Consider the following 25679-nt stretch of genomic DNA (forward strand, 5'->3'; position numbering starts at 1 on the left):
AAGCAGTAAGATATGGGACTGATCAATGGAGTCCTGCAAGTGCTTCAGATACCTTTGTTTCAAGACATCTAAGATAATCAAATCAGCACTGGCAGAATCTGCAGTTACAGGACTTCAGCAGGATTCAGTTTGTCACTTTTCTGCATGTGGATTGTCAGAGCAGGCTGTCTTCTCCCAGCTTGAACTAGCTGGTTTTCAAAAGAAAAGCAGTTAGCACTAATTTTCCTAAAACAAAAGTCAGCCACTAACATACTCTTAATTCCAGAAGACTTTAAAAAAAAGAATATCCTGTCTTGACAAAGTTTCATTTTAACAAGAGACTTATAGGAACTACAAATTTGCCACATTTTAATTTTAAAAACTCATTACATTACAATCACATAATGATATTAAATAAAAAGGTGCACGATGAACACTGCATACACTGTAAACGTTGGCAAATTTATTTATGAGGCAGGCTACAATTCAGTAATGGTGAAATGTAGTTTCCTCTCTACAGAAGCAGTCATCAGAGTCAGAAACCAGGGACAGCAAAAGCCTTCAGATGCAAGCTTTCATTTGTAGGAAAGACCAAAGAGTTTAACCAGCATTCTGAACTTCTCTCTCAGAAAGTGTTCTCCTCCCGACAAATTCAGTGCCATCCATCCTTGTTCAATTATGGCAACTGCCAGAGTTTTCAAGGTAAGATATATACAGACCATGTTCTTATCCACAGAGGTTTACACAGCCTTGGATGCACAGAGCTTCTCAAAATCATGGTTTCTTTTGCCAGGTATTCTCAAACATCCATATTTTACAGTCCATAGCATCCAAACTACTGGAATGTTGTAAAAGTGTATTACATTTTTGTATGCCAACTTATCTGTAAAATCATACTTACTTACTCAGAAAAACACACCAGATAGTCTTTAAGTGCAAAGGGCTCCTTCCAGCTCATGGGAAAGGATTACTTGCCTAACCTGAAACCCAGCAGTATGCTCAAACCTCAAGCTGTCCGGTGGTTTTAACAGTCAGAGCAACAGATTCAACAATGTCATTCACTGAATTAATGCTGGCACATGTCAGTTTCAGTTGAAAATCCCAGGATCAACATAAGGATATGCAAGAAACTCCCCCAGTTTATTGCCTTCTGCATCATAATGGAGCATCCGAAAACAAACATCACAGAAGAAACAAGGATCCTCTGGTGCCAGACTGTCTCTGTTGGTTACCCACCTGCAGGTTACAAAACACAAGTGTTTTCTTAGAAGTGCAACACACTTGTAGCAAACATCTCAGCATTGTACTCAGGACTGGGGATGGCAGCAACAAGTGTCTTACATATAATAATTTTATAAACAAAATGTTCTACCTATATTGGTACCTCCCATCCCACGCATACAGCTTATTTCCAAGCTCCACACCCATTCCATGTCAACCCCAGGAGCTCCAGCAGCACTTCCTGAAAAACTCCTCAAACCTGTGTTGCTGGTACAGTGCATTCAAAAAAAACCAAAAAAACAAAACAAACAAACAAAAAAAACCCCAAAAAAAACCCCACACACAACCAACCTGGAATCTTTTGCCCACCCTTTGGACATCTAAATCATAAAAGATAAAATCTTTTTTTCCCTTAATGCAAGAAACTGTGAAATGGAGCAGACATGTACTAACCCAAGCTCCTCTGAGTAATCAAAACCATTTAGGAATCTAAAAGCAGGACCCAAATGATGCAGACAAGACAAGGTGAGGATTGCAGCACACTCCAGCAAGCACTGAAGTTGACATGAACACAAGTGAACATGTACAAGGAGGGCCTGCCATCTCACTGAGTAATTAATTTATGATAGCACTCAAGAGGCCACGACAGCTGAAGGCCTCTGGTGATTACAGATGCTATCTGCACAGATTAGAACACACTGGACAGCCAGCCAAAGCAGCTCTGCTGTCTCTGGTTTAGCATGTCCCCACTTAAGCTTAGTGCTTAATCCTGGTTTTAATTTAATGCATTTACATCACCTCTGATAATGCCCTCCCCATCCCATCTTTCCCCCATATTGACCCTTGGGCTCCACCTCCCCTTATGGCCAAATGCCTCACAGATTATATTGTGAAAGCATCCTCAGGGCTCTGCTAGGAACAAAAGGATGGACTCCCATCTCAAGGGGAATTGGCTCTTTGCTTGATTCCAGAGAAGTCTAAGGCCAAACAAGTAAGACAATGAAGACACAGTTGCTGTGTCAAACAGAGGCTAAGAGCATAAATTGTCCTGAGGAAAAAAAAAAAAAAAAGGCAACCACAGTTTTTGCAAATAAATAATTCAGATCTATAAATCAGGGAGCCTAGCCTAGTCATTAGTGAAATTTCTACTGTTTATTGAAAGTCTGTCTCAGGTCTAAATTAACATCACTAAAGTGTATAAGGAGCACCAAATTCATATTCTGCTCTTTTAAAGGCAGAAAATCACAAAGAGTTCATTCAAGAACAGCTGCACACAGAGCACGCAGTCTTCAGGCAGAGGTTAGGACTTTCCTGTGGGGCAAGTTAAATTTAAAAATCTCTAGATTTTATTATATTAGAGTTGGAAGGATCTATACCAAACAAAAGCACTGTATGATTTTTGGTTACTTAATTTGAAACACATATCTTGCAGAAGAGGAAAACACAGCATTTTCCCCCAAAAGTAGGATTTTCAAAAGTAATTGACAAGATAGCCAAGTTCTAGCTATGGAAAGGGACATGAGCCAAATAATTAATCTCTTACTCATTCAGTTCTTTTGAAACTCCTGAATCAATTCCAAATGAACACTACTTGCAGGAAGCCTTTTCCTGGTTACAGAGAGATCAACTGCTTGAAGAGTGATGATTATTATTATTACAAAATACATACAGAACTTTGATTTTTACTGATTTTTTAAAGTTAGCAGCAGCACCTAGAAAGAACTAAGACAAAAATAGCATCAAGAATGTAGCATACCTTGCTGTATACATCTTGCATACAGAACATTTTCTCGTACATAGCCAATGTTTTTTGACCAGCAAGGGATATAGATTCCTATCCAGACAGTCATCATGATGAATAAGCCTTGAGGGAAATAAAAAAATACAACACATACAATAAAGATGTTGCCATACTGAAATTTATCTGAACATAAGTATGGACACTGAAGATAGGGTACGATTTAAATTCCCATGTAAACTCTGATTAGACTTCTGCTTAACATTTCTTAACACAGATGAAGATCTGGAGATAGACTGCTAGTTGCATCATCTGTGGATTTTATGGTCACAAGTAAATTCAGTTTGTGCAGTAACGTAGAAGTCTTCAGACCATCTCCTTTTTGTGGTCTTTTTAAAGCTTTTATCTTCTATACAGACCAACAATCTATTGTCAGGCAAATCCTCAGATCATTTATGTGCAACATCTATGCTTTTGTCTGGATTATGCTCCTTTTGGAAAGCATCAGGTATTATCAATACTTGGATACATTAGGCTCCTGGGAACAGAAAATGACCTGTCACCCACTATAGACAACCACAGGAGTGCTCTCTCTAGTTATGCATTCAGCAAAGTCTACACAATGGTTCTACTGTTGATGTGGCTGCCACCTCACGGTCACTATCACATCACTTCTCTTCCTGGCTTAACCATCTCAGCCTACTATTTCCATTCCTCTATTATCTTTTCAGTTCCTGCCCCTTAGCTTCAAGTTCAAGCTAATTGTTCAGTTGAGTCCAGCCACAGCCTAGAGCATTCTACTCCCTGGAGTTCCAGAATCAGGATGTAAATCTGCCACACACTGGCTCCTCATAGAAAGATCTTGACACTGTGGTTGCCATTCTTTTTACACAGCAGTCATAGCACATTAACTGCAAAGCAGTCTTTGTACGCAAATTAAAAAGAAAAAACCAAGGAAGATTACTCTCCTTCTTTCAGAGATACTCCCATCTATACGGAAGAAAAATTTAAGCTCTGCAGAAGGCAGCAGAATCATCTTAAAGAAAATAAGTTAGTCTAACAAACATTCAGCATCTAATGTCTGAAGTTTGTCCAGAGAAGGCTTACTTTCATTTGCCCAAGGACTCCCAAAGAATAGTTACTTACCTTATATCTGTGATTATAATGATGTGTTCACAGTTTCCTTGGTGACAGTAAAGGTATGGAAAGCCAATTTTGAGGGATAAATCATTAAATACATAGTCCTCCATCTTAACAGACTGAAGATTAGCATAGCCTCTGTCATGAGATTCTGACCACTCTATAATTGTTCTGAAAACAGAAAGACCATTAGCATAGAAAGCTATGAACTGTGAATACAGAGAAAAAGATGCCTTGGGGACATGCAAAATTCTTCACTGAGACATGGTTAAATGATGGAAATCAAAACAGTGGAAATCACAACATTTGGTAGTAATTTAAGGTGATTTCACAGCAATACTACAACACCATAGAACTGTTCACTGCTCTTGTGGAACATCTGCCTTTCAGTCCTCACCATGCAGCTTCCTGAGGACTTTTAGTCAGTGTATGCTTCTGATGGCACCCATCTAGGTCAGATTGTTCACAGCACAATACTTCTTAAGTAGTCAAATAATTCAAGTTACTAGCAGGCTATTTTGCCTTCTTGGTCAATGACTTCATTTTAAAGTATTAAAAATTGCTTTTTTTAAATTTTGTTTTTGTCAAGGAGAAACAAGTGCAGTTACATTTCCAAAATTTAGCACTGAAAGGGCACTGGCTACTGCAAATTCCTTTTTGCCTTTTCAGCACACTCCTACACACAAGGCATCTAACTCTACAAGCTGTGTATGCTATGACAAGTCCTTCTGTGAAGATCATTGTTGTTCACAAACAGAAAGACAAGAAGTAAAATATTAATTTCCCTGAAGTCACATACAAAGTGTGGGAGAACAACAAGGTCCAACAGAGTCAGCTCTTCCACACCAACCATTTTAAACATTTTGATCTAAATCTCACTAGTATATCAGCAAGACCATGCCTCTTTAAAATATCAAATTTCTTTTCTGATCAGTCACACAGACCTCATGTTGACTTTACAATTAAGGCATTCAGCATATTTTCAAGACTGAGTAGGACAACCACTGCCACACAGTTGAGCTTGTTGTCTTTCTGACACATCTTCTACCTCATAGGCAAGTCTTTTGATTGCCATTACAAGTAGGGAAGGTACTTAAAAACCCAGTAAAAAATGCCACCTGTCACTTTATAGAAAAATCCCATCTCAACAGAGCAAAACAGCATTTGCAGTTTGAAAATGGATTCATACTCTTTTCAAAAGGGAAGCGAATTGAAGGAACAAGTAGAGCGAGTAAATTAAACTTCTCTGTAAAAACCAATTCATCATGGAAAAACAACAGAAAAAGTCCATTCCAGCTTAATACTCTAGACATTCCAGTATCTGTAACACCACAAGTCATGAACAAAATGAAACAAATTTTATGTTCCTCAAGGTTTTCTTTAGTCAACATCATATCATACCTGCTCAGATCTCTGCACTCTGGGTATCTTTTGTCATTATAAAAGATTCCTTCAAAATAGAAGAAGGCAGATTTGTAGAGATCCTGAGAGACAGAGAGAGGAGTCTCCATGAGTGTTATGAGAGAATAAGCACCTTAAACAAGAACATGTCAAAAATTCAAGCATATTAGATATCTAAATTATATTAAGAGAGCTCATTCTACAGGTGTCTATAAGAAAAGTTCTGCTCTGATTGTAGATGCTGGTGTGACAAACTAGGCTCATATGACTGCCAAGTATGCAGCTACTCTGCTGAGATTGTTCTCAAGCCATTACAGGTTGCTTTAATGCTGTTGTTTCTGACCCCATCACAGAAGTTATGGACTTCTACAAAAACACAGAACAAGAACATAGGCATCATTGCACAAACTCAGTAATTGCAACTCAGTATTAAACTGAATTTAATAAAAGAACAGTATTTTAAAAAATTAGCAAGATGCAGTGTGTTTACTTTGGGTGGTTACCCAAATACCCATCCACCTGCTCTCTCACTCCTCTCTCTTAGCAGGACTGGGGAAACAACGGCAAGCAAGCTCATGGTTCAGATAAAGGCAGTTAAATGAGAAAAAGCAAAGGCTGCATACAGAAGCAAAGCAAAAAATAAAAGGTGATTTATTCCCTACTTCCCATCAGCAGGTGACAGGCATTGGAATAAGCTGCTCAGGGAAGTGGTGAAATCACCATCCCTGGGAATGTTGAAAAGCTGGGTGAACGTGGCACTCGGAAATATGGTTTAGAGAACATAGTGACAGCAAGTTAATGTTTATCTCAGCTTCTGGAGCAGATTTGGCATCTGGTGTCTCTTCCAGTGCTGGTATGAGAGCCACAAACTATCATTGATGGGAGAATGTTACAAATGGACTGTCTACATGTGACAAACTTTGTAATTAAGGAAGAATTTTGAAGGATGATAGATTTTCCTGTGATACCCTAGAAGTGAGGTGATTGGAACTTCCAGAATCGCCTGTCTGACTTGTTTATACAAATGTGATCAGGAAGTGCTCTCATGTGCAGCTGTGCATGTATGCATGTGCACATACATATGTGCAGGGGACAAGATTTCAATAATTCTCTGTCATTTCAGTAAGAAGTACTTTGTGTTCTGATCAAATGCACAGAGGGTTAATGTAGTAAGGAGTTAACTTTCCTCACAGAAGCCTCTGTGCGTGCTCTGCATTTTTGGCAAAGGGGAGTTGACAATACACTAGTGTTCTGGCTACTGATGAGCAGTGCTTGCACAGCTTCAAGGCTGTCTCTCCAAGTCTCCCCAAAACCAGTGGGCTGGGGCAGGGTGAGAGGCTGGGAGGGAATGTAGCTGGGACAACTGACTCAAACTGACCCAAAGGACATCCCATGTCACATGATGCTGCACTCAGCAATCAGAGCTGGAGGAAAAGAGGAAGGGGCCATTCATGGTGAAAGCATTTGTCTTCCAAAGCCACCATGCATGCTGAGGCCTCAGGAAGTGGTTGGAATAAAATCGTAGAATCATCAAGGCTGTAAAAAACCTCTGATATCATTAAGTCTAACCATTAACCTAGCACTGCCATGTTTACCACTAAACTATGTCCCAAGTGCCACATCCACATATTTTTGAATACTTTGATGGCTGATATTCCACCACTTCCCTGAGTAGCCTGCTCCAATGTCTGACCACCCTTGCAGTGAAGAAATGTTTCCTAATATCCAATCTAAACTTCTTCTGGTGCAATTTGAAGCCATTTCCTCTCATCCTGTCTTGTTACCCAGGAGAAATGACCCTTACCTGGCTACAACCTCCTCACTCTCCTCCACCCTAGATAGTTGTAGAGAGTGATCATGTCTTCCTGGAGACCCCTCTTCTCCCTCAGCCACCTTTCAAGGATTCAATAAAGATTATTCCTGTTTATTCTAAATGGGAAAACCATAGACAACCAGGCACTCTCCATCATCAGACCAGTCTGGGGATGCTCATTTGTGCCCAGAGGCCTCTTTGAGCTATTAACTCTAGGCTGCCAAAACACAGGAAAAGCAGACACTGCTTTTCCAAAGACAGGACTTCTCAGATGACCTGCATGAAGACACAGTACTAGGAATGTGTTTTACATTCAGTCTCTTTGATTCACTTCTGTCACCGTTACCCTCTGTGCTGCTGACACAAAACTGGAAGGAGTGCAGATACACCAGTTGATCCTGTTGTCAGCCAGAGAGATCTGGCCCAGAGAAATGGGCCACAAGAACTTGGTGTGGTTGAGCAAGAAGTGCAAGGTCCTGCCCCTGGGGATAAACAAGCTGATGCTCCGCTGTATGCTGAGGGCCACTCAGCTGGAGAGCAGCTAGGCAAAAGGGACTCAGGGATCCTGGTACATCCCAAATTGAACATGAGCCAATTGTGTCCTTGCAGCAAAGACAGCCAGCGGAGCAGATGGGATCTCATGCTGCATTACATAAAATACCACCAGCAGGTCAAGGGAGGCAATCCTTCAATTCTCCTCAGCACTAGTGAGGCCATACCTAAAGGCCTCTCTTAGTTCTTGGCTGCTCAGTATAAGAGAGACATGGATGTACTGGAGAAATAGTCCCGTAGGGGCTGTGAAGATGAAGGGACTGCATCATCTCTCCTAAAAGCAGTGGCTGAGAGGGCTGTGAGTCAGAATCCCGAAGAGAAAGCTCAGGTAGGGGAATCTCATTAACATACACAATACCTCTAAGGAGGGTGCAAAGAGGATGGAGCCAGGCTCATTTTAGCAATGACAGGACAAGCACAAACTGAAACACATGCAGCTCCCCCTAAACCTCAAGAAACACTTTACTGACACAGGCGGCTGAACACTGACAGAGGTTGTCCAAGGAGGCTTTGCAACCTCCATGCTTGGAGATACACAAAAAACACTGGGATATGGTCATGGACAACCAGCTGCAGGTGGCCTTGCTTGTACAGAGGGAGCAGACCAGATGCCTCTACAAGTCCCTTTCAATGTCAACCATTCTATGATATATTGTTATTGTCATACAATGTATAACCAAAATTATTCCATTTCAGTATTTTCAACTACGTGACTTGTTTTGCTCATATCCAGAGAATACATAGCAACTTTGGGAGAGAAGAATAATCCTCATCCCTACATTTGATTAGCATCCAGTTGCAAACCACAAAGCACAGTGGGATGGTATAGCTTACTATTATTAGTGGGATTACACTATCTGCGTTTCAGAATACAGCTAAACATAAAATTAGTTCACAGGAACTAATATCTATACAAACCTTACTGCTTGTGTTTCTGTTTCCTAGCAGTAGCAATGATGATGTTTTTCTTGATATTGAACAAAACAGATCACCTTGGTAATGCCACTATGAAGTATTTACTTGCAGTGCAACCAACAGGCAGAACCAATGCAGCTGAATTTAGTGCTGAAGAAAAAACAACAAAACAAAACTCTGCCTCCCTTCTTGTATTCAAGACTGCTATACATGTAGAGGGTTCAACATAGAAAGCTTTACCTTGCTGATGTGCTCTGGTGCTTGATCTGGCTGACTGCTGAACTCACCACCTATCTGGAGGTCACTGACGCACGAAATCGAGTCTCTCAGCTCAGTGAGTTTCTGGCTGCCCAGTACAAGGACTGTTTGGTAGGGTTTGTGATCTTTATGCTACAAAGAACACAGAATACAAACTCCAGATAAATTATAACTTGTCAGCATCAGAACTGCTCTTCATTTGACAGCTTAAGGTCATTACTGGCAGCATCTGCCATATCACTTCTCTGAACAGCATCTTGCCACAGCCACTCCTAAGACTGATATTTAATAGTTTTATTCAGGAACTCAAATGTTACGTTCTCCATCAGAAAGTGCAGAAAAGACAGAAAGTCTGAGCTCACTTATCCCAAATCAATAACAAGTACTTTAGTTTTCATGTATTTATTTTCAGGTTTTAAGCTTTCTGTAAAGTAAATTAACTACTGCACAATCATTGTTGTAAAGTTTTGTTATGTAAACCACTAACAGAATGAAAGCCAGATTCTGAAAAAGCCCTAAGAATTTATTAGAGTTGAAGACTTTACGACATGTCATCAGTAGACTCACTGATTTTAACTGCTTGGGAGGGCAAGATATTACCTGAATAGGAAAGAATCAGAATACAACCCAGAGAATTTCATACCAACCTTCTGAAATATAACAGGATAAAAGATGTTCAGAGTTAAAAGTAGTTCACCCTCCTCAATTAGATCTGTTGGATTGTCTGGCCTCTTTCCAATTGCATGTGATTCCTGGGAAAACATACACACACACACACATCTACGTTATAATGGCAACCATGTACACACACACAAATAATAAACACTGGGCAACACACACAAATAATAAACACTGGGCAACAGTCTGAGAAATGCTGAGATACGCTAATTTATTTTTGACCTATAGCCTTCTGAATTGAAAACAGCCTACTTTCTCCAAGGTGGAAAGGTGAGAAACTGCTCCAATTACTGACTACAAGCATGTTACTTCATTTCTCAGCTTTGATGCAAGACAGCTGGCTGCTCCTCGGCTATTGAGAGGCCCCACATAAAGGAATTAGAGGCTGCTGTCATTCTGCCCCCATGGAACCCAGCTGCTACCAACTTTCACCACTTAATGCTTTGAAACGCTCTTTGAATGCTTTCATATGTAAAGGGGGATTGCAACCCTTAATATAGGAAACACTAATCTAGAAAATATACACAGAACTAAATATATGAAAATTACAGTCAGTGCAACACTTCTTCTTATTAGGGAAGCTAGACATAGCTGGAGGCCACAATTTCTCCCAAGTCGGAACCCAAAACCCAGCACTGCCCTTGCCACAGTACTGTGTTTTAGAAAAGAAGTAAATGATCCCTACATTTTCATCCTGTTTTGTGTTTAAGACACAGCCCAGCTGTGAAAATGAGGGAAGGTACTTTTCTGTGGCTCTTTCCTTCCAACAAATCAAGAGTGTGTTCCTGCACAAATACCTCCCACCACCACGGAGTATTCCTCAGATTTAGTAACAGGAACGGATACTCCTGTGAGACTCAGAGATACTTGTGCTCTCTGCCTCGCATCTGCCTTCTTCATGTGACACCTTCCGAACTCTTATGTTTCTTATTGCTCTCCTCCTGTACAAAGGCATCGTGGCTCCAACCACAGAATCACAGCTCTGACACATATTAAAGAATGCAATAAATGACCATGTGCTCATTCTTTCAATGCATACAGCAGTATTCATTGAAACCCTTTATGAAGGTTTCTGTTGGTAATATTTTCTCAAATATTCCCCAGACTAAGAGCCCAGAAGAGTAGTTGCATCATGTTGTTTACATAATGTGCACGGATCTCTGAACAACTGAAACATAACTGATAACAGAGCAAGAAACCTCAAGGGGAAAAACAAGTGTAATGGTCACATGAGGTTCTTTCCTTGCTACACTTCTGTCCCTAATTTATACAGCAGTTCATGGCTTGCTAAAGCCATGGACTTCAGCACTTCAGTGTCCCTGCAAGAGTTCAAAGAATGTATATGTGGTGCTTAGGGACACGGTTTAGTGGTGGATCTGGCAGTGTTAAGGTAATGGTTGGGCTCAACGATCCTAAAGGTCTTTTAACCTTAATGGTTCTATGAACATTTATGAAATGAGGTTTTGCTGTTTAGGGCTTCAATGGTTAAGAAAAAATCATTAAAAAAACCCAAACTTATTAAGCACAGTTAAAAAATTCCAATAAGGCTTTTCAAGGGCTGACTACCCTCTAGGTTCCTGGCAGTTTAGAATGGCTGAAAACTTGGTTTGCAAAGCTCAGAATTAAGAATTTACCACCACTGTACTTCTACTGTTTTCTTCTCTCAGCCCTACTGAAACTAGCTCACAATCATTCACACATTGAAGCTTCGTTTCCCACACTGGACTCCAGGAGCAAAACCATTACACATTTTGTCTAGCTCTATGCCTAGCTCTAAGTTCACAGCACTTTAAAAAATCAGTCATACAGTGGTAACGAGATGGAGTTCCTCCTTAACTACATCCAGTACTAACAGTTAGTAAAGAGCAGATTTCCTGTCCTATCTTTCTATAAAATGTCTTTAATCATTACCAGCAAACTTGTATCTGAAAACATTTACAGTGTGCATTTCATAGCGGTGAATAAAAGCAACCAGAAGTTGGATTTTGGCTGTCTTGAGAACCTATAAGATGACAGGCAATTTACCATCTCATAGGTAAGAGTTTCTTGTCTGCAAGCCCGATCCACAATAATTGTTTCTTCTCTCCTCTCTAAGGCCTTCTTCCTAATTCTGAGGGGCAGGAACACAAGACAAAAGTTAATTCAACAATTTCCATGTAGAATTTCAAGAATTTCATATTTTTAAATGACACAAGCTACTACAGAGCAGCTTTCAAAGAGCAGGATTCCTGTCTTAGTGAGACAGACTAACTTAAAATACTCATCTCCTGACTCTCATAAAAACTGAGAGTGCACAGGCCAGCTCATGGATTTCAGCTTGTGGGTCTTTTCCCCTTCATGTGCAAATGACAGGTTGTTTGTGAGCAATTTTACACTCACAATAAAAGCCAGCAAAATGTTTGAAGAGGTTGTCCTAGGACAAAACACTTTGTGACTTTTAAAGAAACTGTTTCAACAATTCCTTCTGCTTAAAAAAAAAAATAATTCAAGTTCAAGCAAAACACAAGGAATGAAACAACCCACAAATATTCCTTCTCAGCCCCACAGCACAGACACTTTAGAAAACCAAAAAACAAGCCTTCATTATCAGTTGTAGAAGAAAGAGTACCATAAGTAGAATACTGACTAAAATACAATATTTAACCACTGCATGAACACCCAATCCTTAACATCCAGGACAAGTTTACTTATCCTCCAGACCTCCATAAGGGTTTTCAGTAACAAGCAGGCTTAATACTGATCACAGTTCTAAACACATTTATTTACATTAGTGCTATGTAAAGTACAGCAAAGGCCTGAACTGGCCAAGTTTGCCAGCTGATAGAAACTGCATATATTTTGGTTATCCTCTGAAATGTACCAGCTGTTACCAATAAATTCCTTGAACAAAACAAAACTCAACAAAATACTGGATACAGCATCAGTTCTTACAGTCTGGCTCTTAGTGCGTGACTGAGAGTTACTAGAGATACGAGATAGGTTTCTTTGCAGGAACCTCACACACACGACTATCAGAAGGCCCTGCACACTCCAAACTCAGGCACTAATTCAGAAGCACCTATGTGCAGAAATCTTTTTCCAATAAGAAAGAAGACATATTCTGTATATCTTAATAAAAAAGTTCCTAAGCAACACTCAGAAGACTCATCCCAATGATGCCATCATAAGCTGGTGTTTCTGCCCTTACGGTATTTTTGTACGGTGCTACAGAAAGCATTGCCTGTGAAAGGAACAAGCATACAGCCATACTTCCATGGCAGTTTTCCACCCCACTCCACATAAGGGTACTGTGAGAGCACTGTAACAGCATACCGAAGAGTGAGCAGACTGCTATCTTCAGGAATAACATCTGGGCGCTCTTCTTTTTCAGAAGACATTAACATATCAATGCTAGAATAATAATAAAAAAAAAACAAAAACAGATAGAATCACAGAATCATAAAACAGTTTGGGTTGGAAGGGACCTTAAAAGATTATCTTGTTCCATTGCCCCCAGCAGCATTGGCAGGGCCAGCTTTCACTGGACCAGGTTGCTCAGGGGCACATCCAACCTGGTCTTGGACAGTTCCAGGAATGGAGCATCCACAAATTCTCTGGGCAACGTGTTCCAGTGTCTCACCACTCTACACAGTAAACAATTTCTACCAGATATCTAATCTAAATCTAGAGCTGTCCTCTTTGGACATGGCAGTGATTTCTCTCAGTCTGTGTAGAAGTCTGAGAGGCAGGAACTCGGAGGTGGTTTCACCACCTGGTCCCATTGATGAGTTCCCATATCAGGTTGTGCACTGCAGCACACCAGATTCAGAGGAATCATCATATGCACATCCCCTCCTCTGCAGTCCTTCCCAGAAGCATTTTGGATTCATCACAATAGAATTTTATCCAGCTTAAAAACAGTCTGAGGGGAAAAAATAATTAAAACAGAGAACTGCTTTGAATCAGACTTGATTGCTTTTGTCTCTCCTCTTTTGCAGACTATACAAAGACATGGATTACTCGAGTGCCTAAGTCCATATGCAGTTTGAATCCCAGCAAACTCTTGTGCAAACCCATCTCTTTATGGCACAAAACTACCACTGGTGAAGTCCAGGAAAACCTTTCAGACCGTACCATTTAGCCTCAAAAACATTTACGGTTTCATTATATTCTTTTTCATTATAATCTTATAACATTCCCCATGTCGGCAATAATATCACTACAGTAATGAATAACCCTTCGGAGTGGAACTGCATAGGAATACAAAGTAGTTGAGAAATAGAAACCTGAAGTCAGCTGTTACCAGCTGACAATAAGCAAAAGTCAGAGACAAAATTTTGGACAGATGGTTTTGTTCTCATGAGCCAATAAAGTCATTCGGTATTGACAGTAATATAAATTTACTACTGTTTAGGTACTTACCATTCAGCAACATACAAAGTTTTAAACTTTCTGTTTCACAGTTTTCATCTCAAACAGAAAATATTTTTTTTAAAGTTACTGAGAAAATGGGATTCTTTCAGAAGCACCATTTTAAAAGGAACTTTGCAGTAATGAGCCACAACCTCCTGGAAACAGAATGGACCTTATCCTTAGATTCCCACTTGAGGAAGTGGAGGCAGAGACAACCAAGTTAATCCTGCGTCAAATGTAGACTGAAACACAGCTGAGAAATAGTAATCTAACTAACAGAAAGATGGAGAACAGCATTTTGGAAAACACAGTTCAACCTTTTAGATGGGGCTGTTCTCCAGTGTTGTATTATGAGCAACCCACATAATCAAGTAAAGGATATCCCCTGACAGACAAATCAACTCACAACTGACCCTTTCTGTAAAACTGACAACATAACCAAATTATTTATCCAAAGTCTCCTGGCACATGGATCAATGATCCTATACACCAAAGAGCCCAAGTCACTTGAATATGTATAATATTCATATAAATATACCTTTTTGAGGAAATCACTTTGTATTCAGTTCTTTAAACATCACAGGAATTATATGCAGGATCTGCAAATGTTTGTTACCTACCATTGTGAAGTTTCACTTGCATCAAAGGTGACATTTTCCCATTTCCCTTCTGTGCCAGAACCCGCCAACAATATGTCAGAACTTACTAACAAGTGGGATCTCTGGCTGTGCTATCCACACCATGACCATTAATTGCCTGTTTCAGGGAAAAAAAATAATATCCTTGGAAAAGCTGCTACAAAGAGACACCATGTAAAATGACTGACATTAAAACTGCTTCCTCTTTTTCCTGTGAGGACTGGAAGGTAGCTAGCATAAAGGGATACTGATATTGAACCCCTGACAAATTCCATGGAACCTTACAAGCACTGGTACTGCCACTTCTCACTCCTGAAAAGTCAGAAACCCTCAGTCTCTAAAGGAAAAGCAGAGCACCTTTTTTAGTACTAAGAATCTGTCTAATAGTTAATTACATATGTCACCGTATCACATGCACTGAAGTCTGGAAAGGCTTTGCTGTGTGGCCTTACACACAGGCCATGCTGGAGCTCCCCCTGCCTAACTCCACTGCTGCCAGTGGAACCAGGTAGGCAATACGTGTGCCATTGTCCTGAGGAAGCCAGGCTTTACAAACAGGAATTATACACTGATCCCTTCAGAAATTAAGGCTAAGTCAGTGTCAGATACCTAAGACATGGAAGCGTGTGCAATACAGAGTTTTCACTAGGACACCTCACTCCGGACTGCCACAAGCTTGGGATCCTACTGTGTCCCCACAGAGACTATTCCCTGCATGCATGACAAATTCACTCAGTGCACAGAGTTACAGAGAGGGGAAAACACTGCCCATGCTGTTTAATGGAAACCAAGGTGAAGTGCAGAACAGTAATGAGGAACAATAGTTGAAAGTGTCTCTTGAAAAACGACAAATGCCAAGTGTCATATAAATTTATGTCCCCTACAAATATGTTTGTAGGTGATCAGAAATAAAAAGGCCAAAGAGAACTTTCTAGAAATGTAGGCTTGGAAGCAGACTATCAACGAAGTCTTCAAAGTCTGTGACTTTACTTTTCCCAGATATTCTAGCGCACAATGAGTTCTCTCTTTTAGAAATTCAAAGATATTTTAGTGTTTGGTCTGATACTTTATAATAAGCAGTTACAGCCTTCATATTACTCTTTATATTGCACATATTTTAAAGGTAGTACTTTCATCACCTTTGAGACAGTAATGCCACAAGACACTAAATACTAATACGTTAAGACGTTAATGCTAGCTTAATGCAGCTTTACAACACATCCCAAGAGATATTTAGAACTACCCCTTCTAATAAAACAAGAGGGTAAATTAGAGCTGAAGTTGAATGAGGTACCTGCAAGCCTCACCTCTCCTGACCCACCTAAAACCCACAGTGAGGTTTGAGGCTTAGCCTGCCCTATACACGCAACAAACACATCCCACAGAAGACAAAAGAGAATAACATAAACTCAGCATCTCCAACATTCAGTCACTCAAGCACCAATCACAAATAACAAGGTAAACTTTGCTCACAAACTCCTGAGGCATTTGAACAAAACCTAGAATTTCACTCTTTTGACACCTTGGTTATTTAAGAGAATCTTAAATCTTCCAGATTAAGACACAATTTTACACCTGTTTAAGATCTGATGAAAACATGAGCGATCTCTACAATGACTATCAGCATACCACTTGAGCAATATATAAGGCATTCTTACAGAGTCAAATGTGAGTGAGGGAAAACACAATTTTTTTTCCTGCATTCTTTCTGCAGGAATGCATTATAGGAAGAAAATATAATTTTATTACTATTATTATTATTATTATTAATAATAATAATACAAAACAGCAAAATGAACCAACAAATTAAAAAAACAAAAAAACCAACAAATCAAAACAAACAAAAAATAAATTAAAAAAAAAAAAAGCCAAAAACCAAAACAACAAAAAAACCCCAACCAAACAAACAAACCAACCCAAAAAAAACCAAAAAAAGCCACCACCAACCAACCAACAAAACCCCTACAATTACCACATTGCACTGGGGTACTTAAAGAGTTAAATAGCATTTGAACTATTGATACCATGATACTAAACAATGATATTGATAGCAATGATACCATTTCTCCTCAGCAGAAGACTGTACTGTCAGGAGTACTTAAATGTACACAATGTCACTACTGTAAAAAGACTTAATGATGGATACTGAAAAACTTCTTCCTGAATCCATGAAAGATTATTTTAATCCAACTATTAAAAATAGATGCAGGAGTATCCACATCTTCCTATCTCTTTTCTACCCAAAGAAAACCTGTTAATTTGTCAGAAGTTTCCTTAGAAGTAGAGTCAGAAAAATCTGTGTTTACATCCATTATGTGTTCATTTCATCACTTACAAAACTATATTTACACCAGTAATAAATGTGATCCCAGGATATCATAGAACAAATCTTGGTGTAGCCCAGTGTTCTCATCTCTCCTCAAGACAGGAGTATGAGCAGTTCAGAGCAGGTGAGTGAAAGTGATCAGAGGCATCGATTTGAGGTTGGCAAGCGTTAATGAGACGCTCAAAAAACTAGGGCTATTTAATTTAAAAGAAAAAGCACATGGAGATTACGGATTGGGATTTCCAGTCTGAAGAGGGGAAAGGTCACACCAGGATGTGCAGGTTTAGCTGCATTCTCCTGCAAAGCCAAAAGGCTGCCAGATTATCAGCTCTCTCCCATTCATAGATCACCAGTCCTTTTTCCCAAACGACCACTGCTCTCAGTACACTCAGCCTCGAGCAGACAGCACGGTTCTGTAACACCTGCAAAGGCAGACAGCAAGTGAAATGTAGCAGGTGTAAACTGAAAAAAGCAGAACAGAAGAAAAAAGCAGAAGGCATGTGGGGAAAAATAAAGAAACCACAGGAAAAACTCATTGGAATTCAAATAAAAACTGCAACAAGCAGGTTCAGGCAACAGTGTTGCCACAGAGAACAAGGCACTGCACAGGAGCAATCAGGGACCATCTAGACTGGAAGAGCTTACATAGTAATTGTCACAGTTTCTGCCACACCAAAATACTTTTTTTTCTTTAAACCAACATCGTCCTCTATTTTTACTAAGTATAGTAATGGTAAAAATTTATGCTGGTCACTAGAACTGTGACAGGTGAAGCACAAAGTTATAAATATAGGATCAGAACTCTGGCATGCCTTCCTTACTGACAGACTACAGGTAAATTAATAACTGTGATGCTTTCTACAGGATTTACTCCCTGAAATCAGGCCTTTTCTACAGGTGAAGGACAATTCTCACTATCCATGTGACCTGAAAGCCTTGCAGCCATAGCATGTTAGATTTGCTGCTGCTTCAACACCCACAAAGCATTTACATACCCCTGACTTCAGCACCAGCCCTGAGAAAAACAAGTCAGTGGAGGCTAGGGACCAAGAGATACTCAACAGGTACTGCATCCAGCCACCCATCTGAACTACTCTGAATCATGTTTTTAAGGGATTCAAACTAAAAGAGTGTAGGCTTAGATTAGTATTAGAAAGAAGTTCTCTGCTGTGAGGGTGTTGAGGCACTGGAACAGGTTGCCCAGAGAAGCTGTGGATGCCCACTCCTGGCAGTGTTCAAGGCCAGGCTGGATGGGGCTTTGAGCAACCTGCTCTAGTGAAAGGTGTTCCTGCCCATGGCAGAGGGATTGGAACAAGATGATCTTTAAAGTCCCTTCCAATGCATTCTGTGATTTTATGATTCTTTGTTAATAAAAACAGATGCCTGGCTTATTTCTTCATATAAGGTATATGTTTCACTGTACAAGTGCTATCTCCTAAAACCGTTAACACGTTCAGGTACCTTTAAGTACTTAACCAGTACCCTGTTGCTAAATGTTTACCCATGTAACTTTAAGCGCCAAACTGTTTGTTCAAATTCACGGATGTAACAAGGTTTCCACAACTGGAGCACTACCCTACTACAAAAACTGTTTGCTTTCAAGGCGTTTTTGGCTGCAGAGATTTTGGTGACCAACTCTTCATAAGGAACTGTACCACAGGAGGAGTATTCAGTACAAATGAGAAAGGGGCAAATTTAGATTGGGAATTAGGAAGAAATTCTTTACTGTGAGAGTGATGAGGCACTGGAAAAGGCTGTCCAGAGAACTTGTGGATGCTGGAAGTCTGGCGATGCTCAAGGCCAGGCTGGATGGAGCTCTAAACTATTTGATCTAGTGGGATGTGTCCCTGGACATGGCATAGGGCTATATGACTTTTAGGTCCATTCCAACCCCGTGACAGCGTATTACGTTGTATTTACTCAGGAAATATAAACAAACGCGCGCCACAGGCCCGGAAAAGGCTGCTCTGAAGCGGTTTTGACCTAACACCTTCCGCCTCTGCCGAGGAAACCAGCCACCTCCCCGCCCCAGCGCCGAGCGAGGCCCCGGCATCCCCCCCGCACCGGAGCCGCAAACCCGGCCTGCAGAGAGCCGCGCTTCCCCACCTGCAGACGGCGCGCAGCTCGGCCGCCGTGCCCGGCGCGCAGCCCAGCGCCGCCGCCGCCTCCGCGTCCGCGTCCGCCTCCTCCTCCGCCGCCAGCGAGAGGTCGGGCGGCCCCAGCAGCCGCCGCCAGCCGAGGCCCAGGCCGCCCACGCGGAAGGAGCGGGTGTAGAGCTCGGCCGACTCGTAGTCCGGCACGGCCGGCTCCGGCAGGGCCGCCGCCATGGCCGCGCGGGCCCGCCCCCGGGCGCGTCACGGCGGGAGCGGAGCGGCGCGTGACCGGGAGGGCGGCTGCGGCGGCGCCCGGCGGAAAGAGCGCGCTGCGCTCGCTAGCCAGAAAGCAGTTCCCGAGAGAAAAAAAGCCAAAACCCACACCAACCAAGCAAAAAAGCCCGAACAAAACAAAATACTGGCACAGCTTAAGACTGTCCTCTCATTCTGCCACTTGTTATCCGGGAAAAAAGATCCCCACCTGGCTACAAGCTCCTTTAATATGCTTATTCTCCTCCCTAAGTGCAAACTTAATGTCTTGGCACAATGAAAAAGGCTAATGAAATACATAACCTTTCACCCAGCACTGCTCATACCAACACTTAAAAAGGATATATATGTGCCATCCGTATGACAATTCCCCACTGAAGTAGTGTGACAAAGCTGACATGAGCACAACCTGTTAAGGAAGATGTGAAAAACGCCAATCGCTTGTTTTTAAAATTTTAAAAGTTTAATAGTAATAAAATGGTTATAAAAATAGTAATGGAATTAGAGTAATAAAATTTGAACAATTGAGATTAGGACAATATGAGACAATAAAAACAAAGAGATACGGACGTCCGGGTACCTTTTTCTGGGCAACACAAGCCCGAAAAAGGACCCCCGTTAACAGAGGATTAACCCTTAAAAACAAGTGCCTGTTGCGTATCCATACACCTCATAATGATGCATAAATTCCATTCAAACACAGGATTCTGTCTGGTCACTGTCAACTTCTTCCTCTTAATCCTCATGCCGTCTTCCTGTCTGAGCGAGATGGAAAGAAGTTAGTTTTCTGCTGAAAAGGGAGCAATAAATTCCCTTTCTCTGAAAGATTTAGGTGGATTTAGGTGTCCTGTGGCTTCTATCTGGTGCGAGTCCTTTCTTAAAAAAATATCTTACATAGCATAGTTTCTATTTTAACATTATGTTATAACCTAAAACTATATTTAACACACTACTTAAAAAAATTAATACAGCATACCTTTCTAACATAACACATACAATATTCATTTTAATACTTGTGAAAAGCCAATCATAAAATACACATTTTTCACAGAAGACAACAGAAATAAATCTGGATTGCCCTAACCTGATATACCTGATGCACATACCCATTGAATGACAGCCTTTGCACTTGCTTCGAGACACAATATTAATGGAATCAGAGAATCAAAGTATGGTTTGAGTTCAAAGGGACCTTAAAGATCATCTAGTTGCAACACTCATTGCTGTGAACAGGGATACCTTCTAGTGGAACAGGTTGCTCAAAGACCCTGTCCAGCCTGGTCTTGGACAGTACCAGGGATGGGAAAGTTGTGGAACTTTTCTGGTCATCTTGTTCCAGTGATTAGCCATCACAGTAAAGAATTCATCCTAACATCTAATCTAAACTTGTCTTCTTTCAATCTAAAACTATTGCCTCTTTTCTTGTCACCACCTGTCTTCATAAAAACTCTTTTTCCTTTTCGTAAGTCCCCCTCAGGTACGGAAGGGCATAGTGAAGTCTCTGAAAACTTCTCTTCTCCGTAGAGAAGAACTATGAACAGCTCCAGCTATCTCAGCTATTCCTCTTACTTCTCTAACTAGAAAAATATGCTGGGAAGAGGTGAATTATCAGATGGTGTTGAAGCAAGGGGTGAAGATAAACTTGAAAAAGTTCATGAAAGGAGACTGGGTTTTTGCATGCTGTATGGAATGGGCAGGATGCTGAGAGAAGGTTATGAGATTTGCCTGCTAGTTTCACAAAGCAAACTAGTATAGAGGGGGATAAGGATATAAGAAAGCTCAGCATGAGCATATTTTGCTTTGCTTAGCAATACAACATGGCTTAAAGTGCTTATACAACCCCCACTTACATTTAGATTTGCGCTGCATTTCAATGCTGAATTCTTTTTTTAGCTGTCATTAACTTCTGCCTCTTAATTGTAGTTATTATTCTTCATTAGGAAAGTTTTGCTAAGCTCCATTTTTCCAGTAAGTATAGACAGTCTCTGTTTCCTTCTTCAGTTACACCCTCTGCTTTCTTCATCCATCACCTTTGTGCTTCATGACACTCCTCAGCTCTGGAAGAAGCTCTTGATTAAGGGCTATTACCCTCACTTCCTGTTGAATCCTCCCTGAAACCTATGAGTTGTGCCATGAGGAATATCATTCCAATTTCCAAGGCCATGCCTGCCTTGTTATGTGTTTGTTGTTATTGCCTATGCTGTGTTTATTTTATGAACATACCTTTTCCCTTTGTGCACTTGCAACATTACCTGAAATCTGAAAATACCCCATCACTTATCCGACATAGCCACATCTAGGGTGGAAGTGACAGGGCTGTGCTGATCTAAGTGCAGTGTTGACGTAAACAGGTGGGAGGAATTTTAGCCAAAGAGTTGCAGGATTAAACCCTACTCTTCCAGAAATCTCTCAGGGATTTTTAGTGTTCCATAGAAAGGAAATAAGATACTTCTTTCAAAAACCTTCCTTAGAAAACCAAACGCTGTGGAAATCATGGGCAGGTTTTTTTTGTAAGATCATGTGAAAATGGCATCACAGAATTCCCCACCACAAGGGCAGTCACTGCCAAACACAGCAGTCACAGAGGATAGTGAGGCTTGGAAGGAGCTAGAGGCTGCTGTGCTGTAAGTATTCATAATCCCATGGGCTTTTGAGTTAGATATATGAATTTCCCTCACTGCCACTCTTCCTTTTCATTGTGGCGGGTTTGATTTTGAAGTTCTTCTGTATTCATTAAAAAAAGGGGGAACTTGTAAAGTACACAGACCTCAAGCAGGAAGACTTAATAAGAAGCTCAAGGAACGGCTAAGTTGGAAATACCGAAGCTGGTAATTTTTAAACATGAATGGATAATATGTTTTCTGTTTTGTTTCCAAACTTTAATACTAAGCAGTCATATACTTATAAAGCCACTCCACTCAATCCAAATCCTCTTAAGAACAAAGAGAGCTGTTTATTTTTATAGCTTGGAATTAATCTGCCCTTTATATACTAGGCATAAGGCCCATGGGCATTTCAAGGTTTCCAAGAAGTATTTACTTTTCACTGCTGGAAAGACTTCAATAATTCAATAATAAAGCAATGAAGGATGTATGAAAAACTCAAGGAGTGTAAACTGCAGGTATTAGGCTGAACTCTGTAGTAAGTGCTGAAATCCAAAGAGCCTTGAAAGTACACTGAGTTAGAGAAGTGAAGATAGTACAAAAGACAACTGGAAAACAAACTAATAAAAGTACTGTACTTGCAAGAGGAATCAAGAAAAATTGTAACCAATGTGCATTCTGTATTTTGTAGTACTGTGGAATCCTGTGAGCTTGAAAGACTAATTTTCAGAGCTTCCATGTTCACAATTACAGCTACAGTCAGTAAATGCTGTGGATATATAACAACTTTTAAAATCCGGTCCTAAATGGTCCAGTGAGTCTAAAGTAAGGATTAAACCCCTGAGTTCCAGGCTAGTCTCCTAACGTAAGAAGCACCCTTCATTCTTTTCTTGATTCACACAACTTTAGAGGTACATAAATTTTTGTGAAGCTAATCACATTCCATGGCAGTATTGAGTAGTACTTCCTCTAACAGACATAGCTTCCTCTAACATATAGTGATATGAGAATGCTTGGGGTAGTTTTGTGGCTTTTTAACTTTCAGCGGTTGTCAGTTTTTTCTTTGTCATGCACTCTACTTCTAGCCTTTGTTCTGGACAGCAGTACCCAAAGAACTGATCAAACCCAGTTGAAAGCACTGCCCAAACTCTTCTGAGCCTTTTAAAAAAGGATTTTTTAACTTGGCCTGTGCTAAGCTGTAATGTTTATAGCATAATCTCACACAGGATTGCGTCAGGATAGTTGTTTCCACTAAAAGTAGGAACAAAAGGGAAGACCTAGAAACATCTGTCCTGTCACTGCGTCCAAAATTCCGATGACAATGAAGGGTAGTCTAGGGATGTAACAATCTTTGCATCAAAGACTCTCAAAGTCAGCCAATAACATCTTTTACTATTACACCTGAACAAGAATGTTGCATTCCTAAATTGTAGCTATAGTTGGGACAAAACATATCTTACATTACTTTTACAATAAATAGAGTAAAATTATTAATGCATGGTAACACATCATAATGGCTCTACATGGATCTTTGTTTAAACATGAAAACCTGCAGGCAATTTGAAAGCTGTGTAACTAAAATATAATTCTGTCCACAGATGTTTAACTCACTTTTGGTTCAATTCACTTTTGGTTCCGATGATTTTTACATCTCTTCTTGAAAGTGAGAGCACTTCCCAAGGGTAGCACGCTGTTTTGCCAGAGTATATAGTATGTTGTTTTGCTCTCACACAAGGTAAACAGAAACAACTAAAAAAACTCAAACCAAATGAAAACAAAAAAGGAAGGTAACATATGTGATTGATAATTTCTGAATTTTTTCTGTCATTTTTGGAATGAATTTTCTGAATTTTTAATTTTCTGAATATTGTTGTCACATAACGTAATTGAGAATCAAACGAGTACCGATGCTTTCATCTCATGAATGTTGAGTAGTCAGAATGATTTCTCTCAAGCGTTTTCATCTATCTCTAATGCTTGTTCTTGCCTGCCATTAAAACAGATGAAAGTTGAAAAAGAAAACTTAAGAGAAAGATGATGATAGGGATGCATATAATCGAAAGCAGATCAAATAGGGGTTTAGTTTTTAGATGTTGCTGAACCACGTCATTCTGGCAGCTGAATGTGAGTAGACTATTAGAATAAGCAATTAAGTGTGCCAATAGGAATAATTAAATTTAAAATTTGTAAGATGTAGGATATATTATGTAATTGATCTCCCTTGGTGGGACCTCCTTTCAAGATTCACACTATATATATATATACACACACATATACATGTACAATACATATACATATATACATATACAACATATCATATACATTCTTCCAGGAAATTTCTCCCAAAATTTTTCCATCATCAAAAGTTTACGTATTCTTTCCAGAAAATTTGATCTGAATCTCAATGACAGTCAACATGACTTCACTTTCTGAGGCCAAACTACAAGTTTGTGGCGTATGAATCTTTTGTGATTCTAGCTAAGTAACATATCTAACAAAAGACTGAGAAAGTGTTTACTAGTAGTTTTACATACCAGTTTGCCTAAGAACACACACATATACATGTACAATACATATACATATATACATATACAATATATCATATACATTCTTCCAGGAAATTTCTCCCAAAATTTTTCCATCATCAAAAGTTTACGTATTCTTTCCAGAAAATTTGATCTGAATCTCAATGACAGTCAACATGACTTCACTTTCTGAGGCCAAACTACAAGTTTGTGGCGTATGAATCTTTTGTGATTCTAGCTAAGTAACATATCTAACAAAAGACTGAGAAAGTGTTTACTAGTAGTTTTACATACCAGTTTGCCTAAGAAGGTGAAAAAGTACATAAAAGGTGCAGATTTGCAGGGATAGGTTGCACTACAACAAAATTACTTAGTCTTTTTCCAGTGTAAACTATCAGTGTGCTTGTACAAGACCTAAGGAACTATAAACTTCTTCACTTTTTCCCTTCGAGTTGAGGTATTTCCTGGTCAAAGCATGCAAAGATTTTATGGGTTGTCAAGCAGAACTATAGCTGAGCTTCTGCAAGATGTCTTACCTGATCCACCTTCTCCCTTTGGCTGAAGACTCAGTAATAATCTTTCATTTGTAAATCTTTCATTTGCACAAAGCGTAACTGTCCCCTCCAGTCCTGAACTTTCCTTTGAAAACTATGGAGTGAACCTTCTCACACAAATCTATAATTCATGGCTGGAGTGTGTAATTTCTCTTTTATATGTTTGGAAGTCTGATTACAGAAGTACTCAGTACTTTGCTGGGAAAAAAAAAAGTTTATCTTTCAAAGAAAATCAAGATGCATTTGATATAGATTACAGAAGTACTCAATACTTTGCTGGGAAAAAAAGTTTATCTTTCAAAGAAAATCAAGATGCATTTGATATCAATGTCATTGTCTTGCAAATATAGAAGACTTTATCTATCAAAAAAAATACCCTGTTTTGAACTGTTGCAGTTTAGTCATGAAACCTAAAGAAATTAGCTAATTTCAACTAACTTGCTTTGAAATTTTTGTAGCCTAGAAATTTAGTAGATAATATCCTTCTGTCTTTGACTTCAGAAAGGTATTTTAATGTGCCATCAGACTAATTTTTATAGTTATTTTATGCTACGGTCACCAGATATTAATCTGTACACTTTGG

General features: G+C 39.8%; 1 protein-coding gene across 3 annotated transcripts; it reads right to left on the reverse strand.

Moving 5' to 3' along the window:
• Positions 1-326: 326 nt before the first annotated feature.
• SNAPC3 (small nuclear RNA activating complex polypeptide 3) lies at positions 327-19412 on the reverse strand. 3 transcript variants are annotated; one of them, XR_005629921.1, is made up of 10 exons: positions 19158-19412; positions 13008-13085; positions 11721-11805; positions 9665-9769; positions 9000-9149; positions 5480-5562; positions 4085-4249; positions 2957-3064; positions 2080-2248; positions 1081-1215 (listed from the first exon to the last, which is right to left on the reverse strand). XR_005629921.1 is itself a non-coding variant. In XM_039729857.1 (9 exons), the coding sequence occupies exons 1-9, from the start codon at positions 19376-19378 to the stop codon at positions 1068-1070; spliced, it is 1143 nt and encodes a 380-aa protein (XP_039585791.1). In that variant the 5' UTR covers positions 19379-19411; the 3' UTR covers positions 327-1067. The 3 variants fall into 3 exon arrangements, 2 of the variants coding, with proteins under 2 accessions (XP_039585791.1, XP_039585792.1); XM_039729857.1 differs by lacking the exon at positions 2080-2248 and having other exon boundaries at positions 327-1215; positions 19158-19411; XM_039729858.1 differs by lacking the exons at positions 2080-2248; positions 13008-13085 and having other exon boundaries at positions 327-1215; positions 19158-19411.
• Positions 19413-25679: the final 6267 nt, after the last annotated feature.

Source organism: Passer montanus, unplaced genomic scaffold (genome assembly GCF_014805655.1).
Source record: "Passer montanus isolate IOZ18808 unplaced genomic scaffold, ASM1480565v1 scaffold7, whole genome shotgun sequence".
NCBI classification, from domain to species: domain Eukaryota; kingdom Metazoa; phylum Chordata; class Aves; order Passeriformes; family Passeridae; genus Passer; species Passer montanus.

Excerpts from the sequence above, each read along its gene's own strand:
- SNAPC3 (XM_039729857.1), bottom strand. The coding sequence starts at position 19,378 with ATGGCGGCGGCCCTGCCGGAGCCGGCCGTGCCGGACTACGAGTCGGCC. Across the intron at positions 5,563-8,999 it reads CACCAGAGCACATCAGCAAG|GATCTCTACAAATCTGCCTT; the intron begins GTAAAGCTTTCT and ends TCTGTCTCTCAG. Across the intron at positions 3,065-4,084 it reads ATTATAATCACAGATATAAG|GCTTATTCATCATGATGACT; the intron begins GTAAGTAACTAT and ends ATTTCCCTCAAG.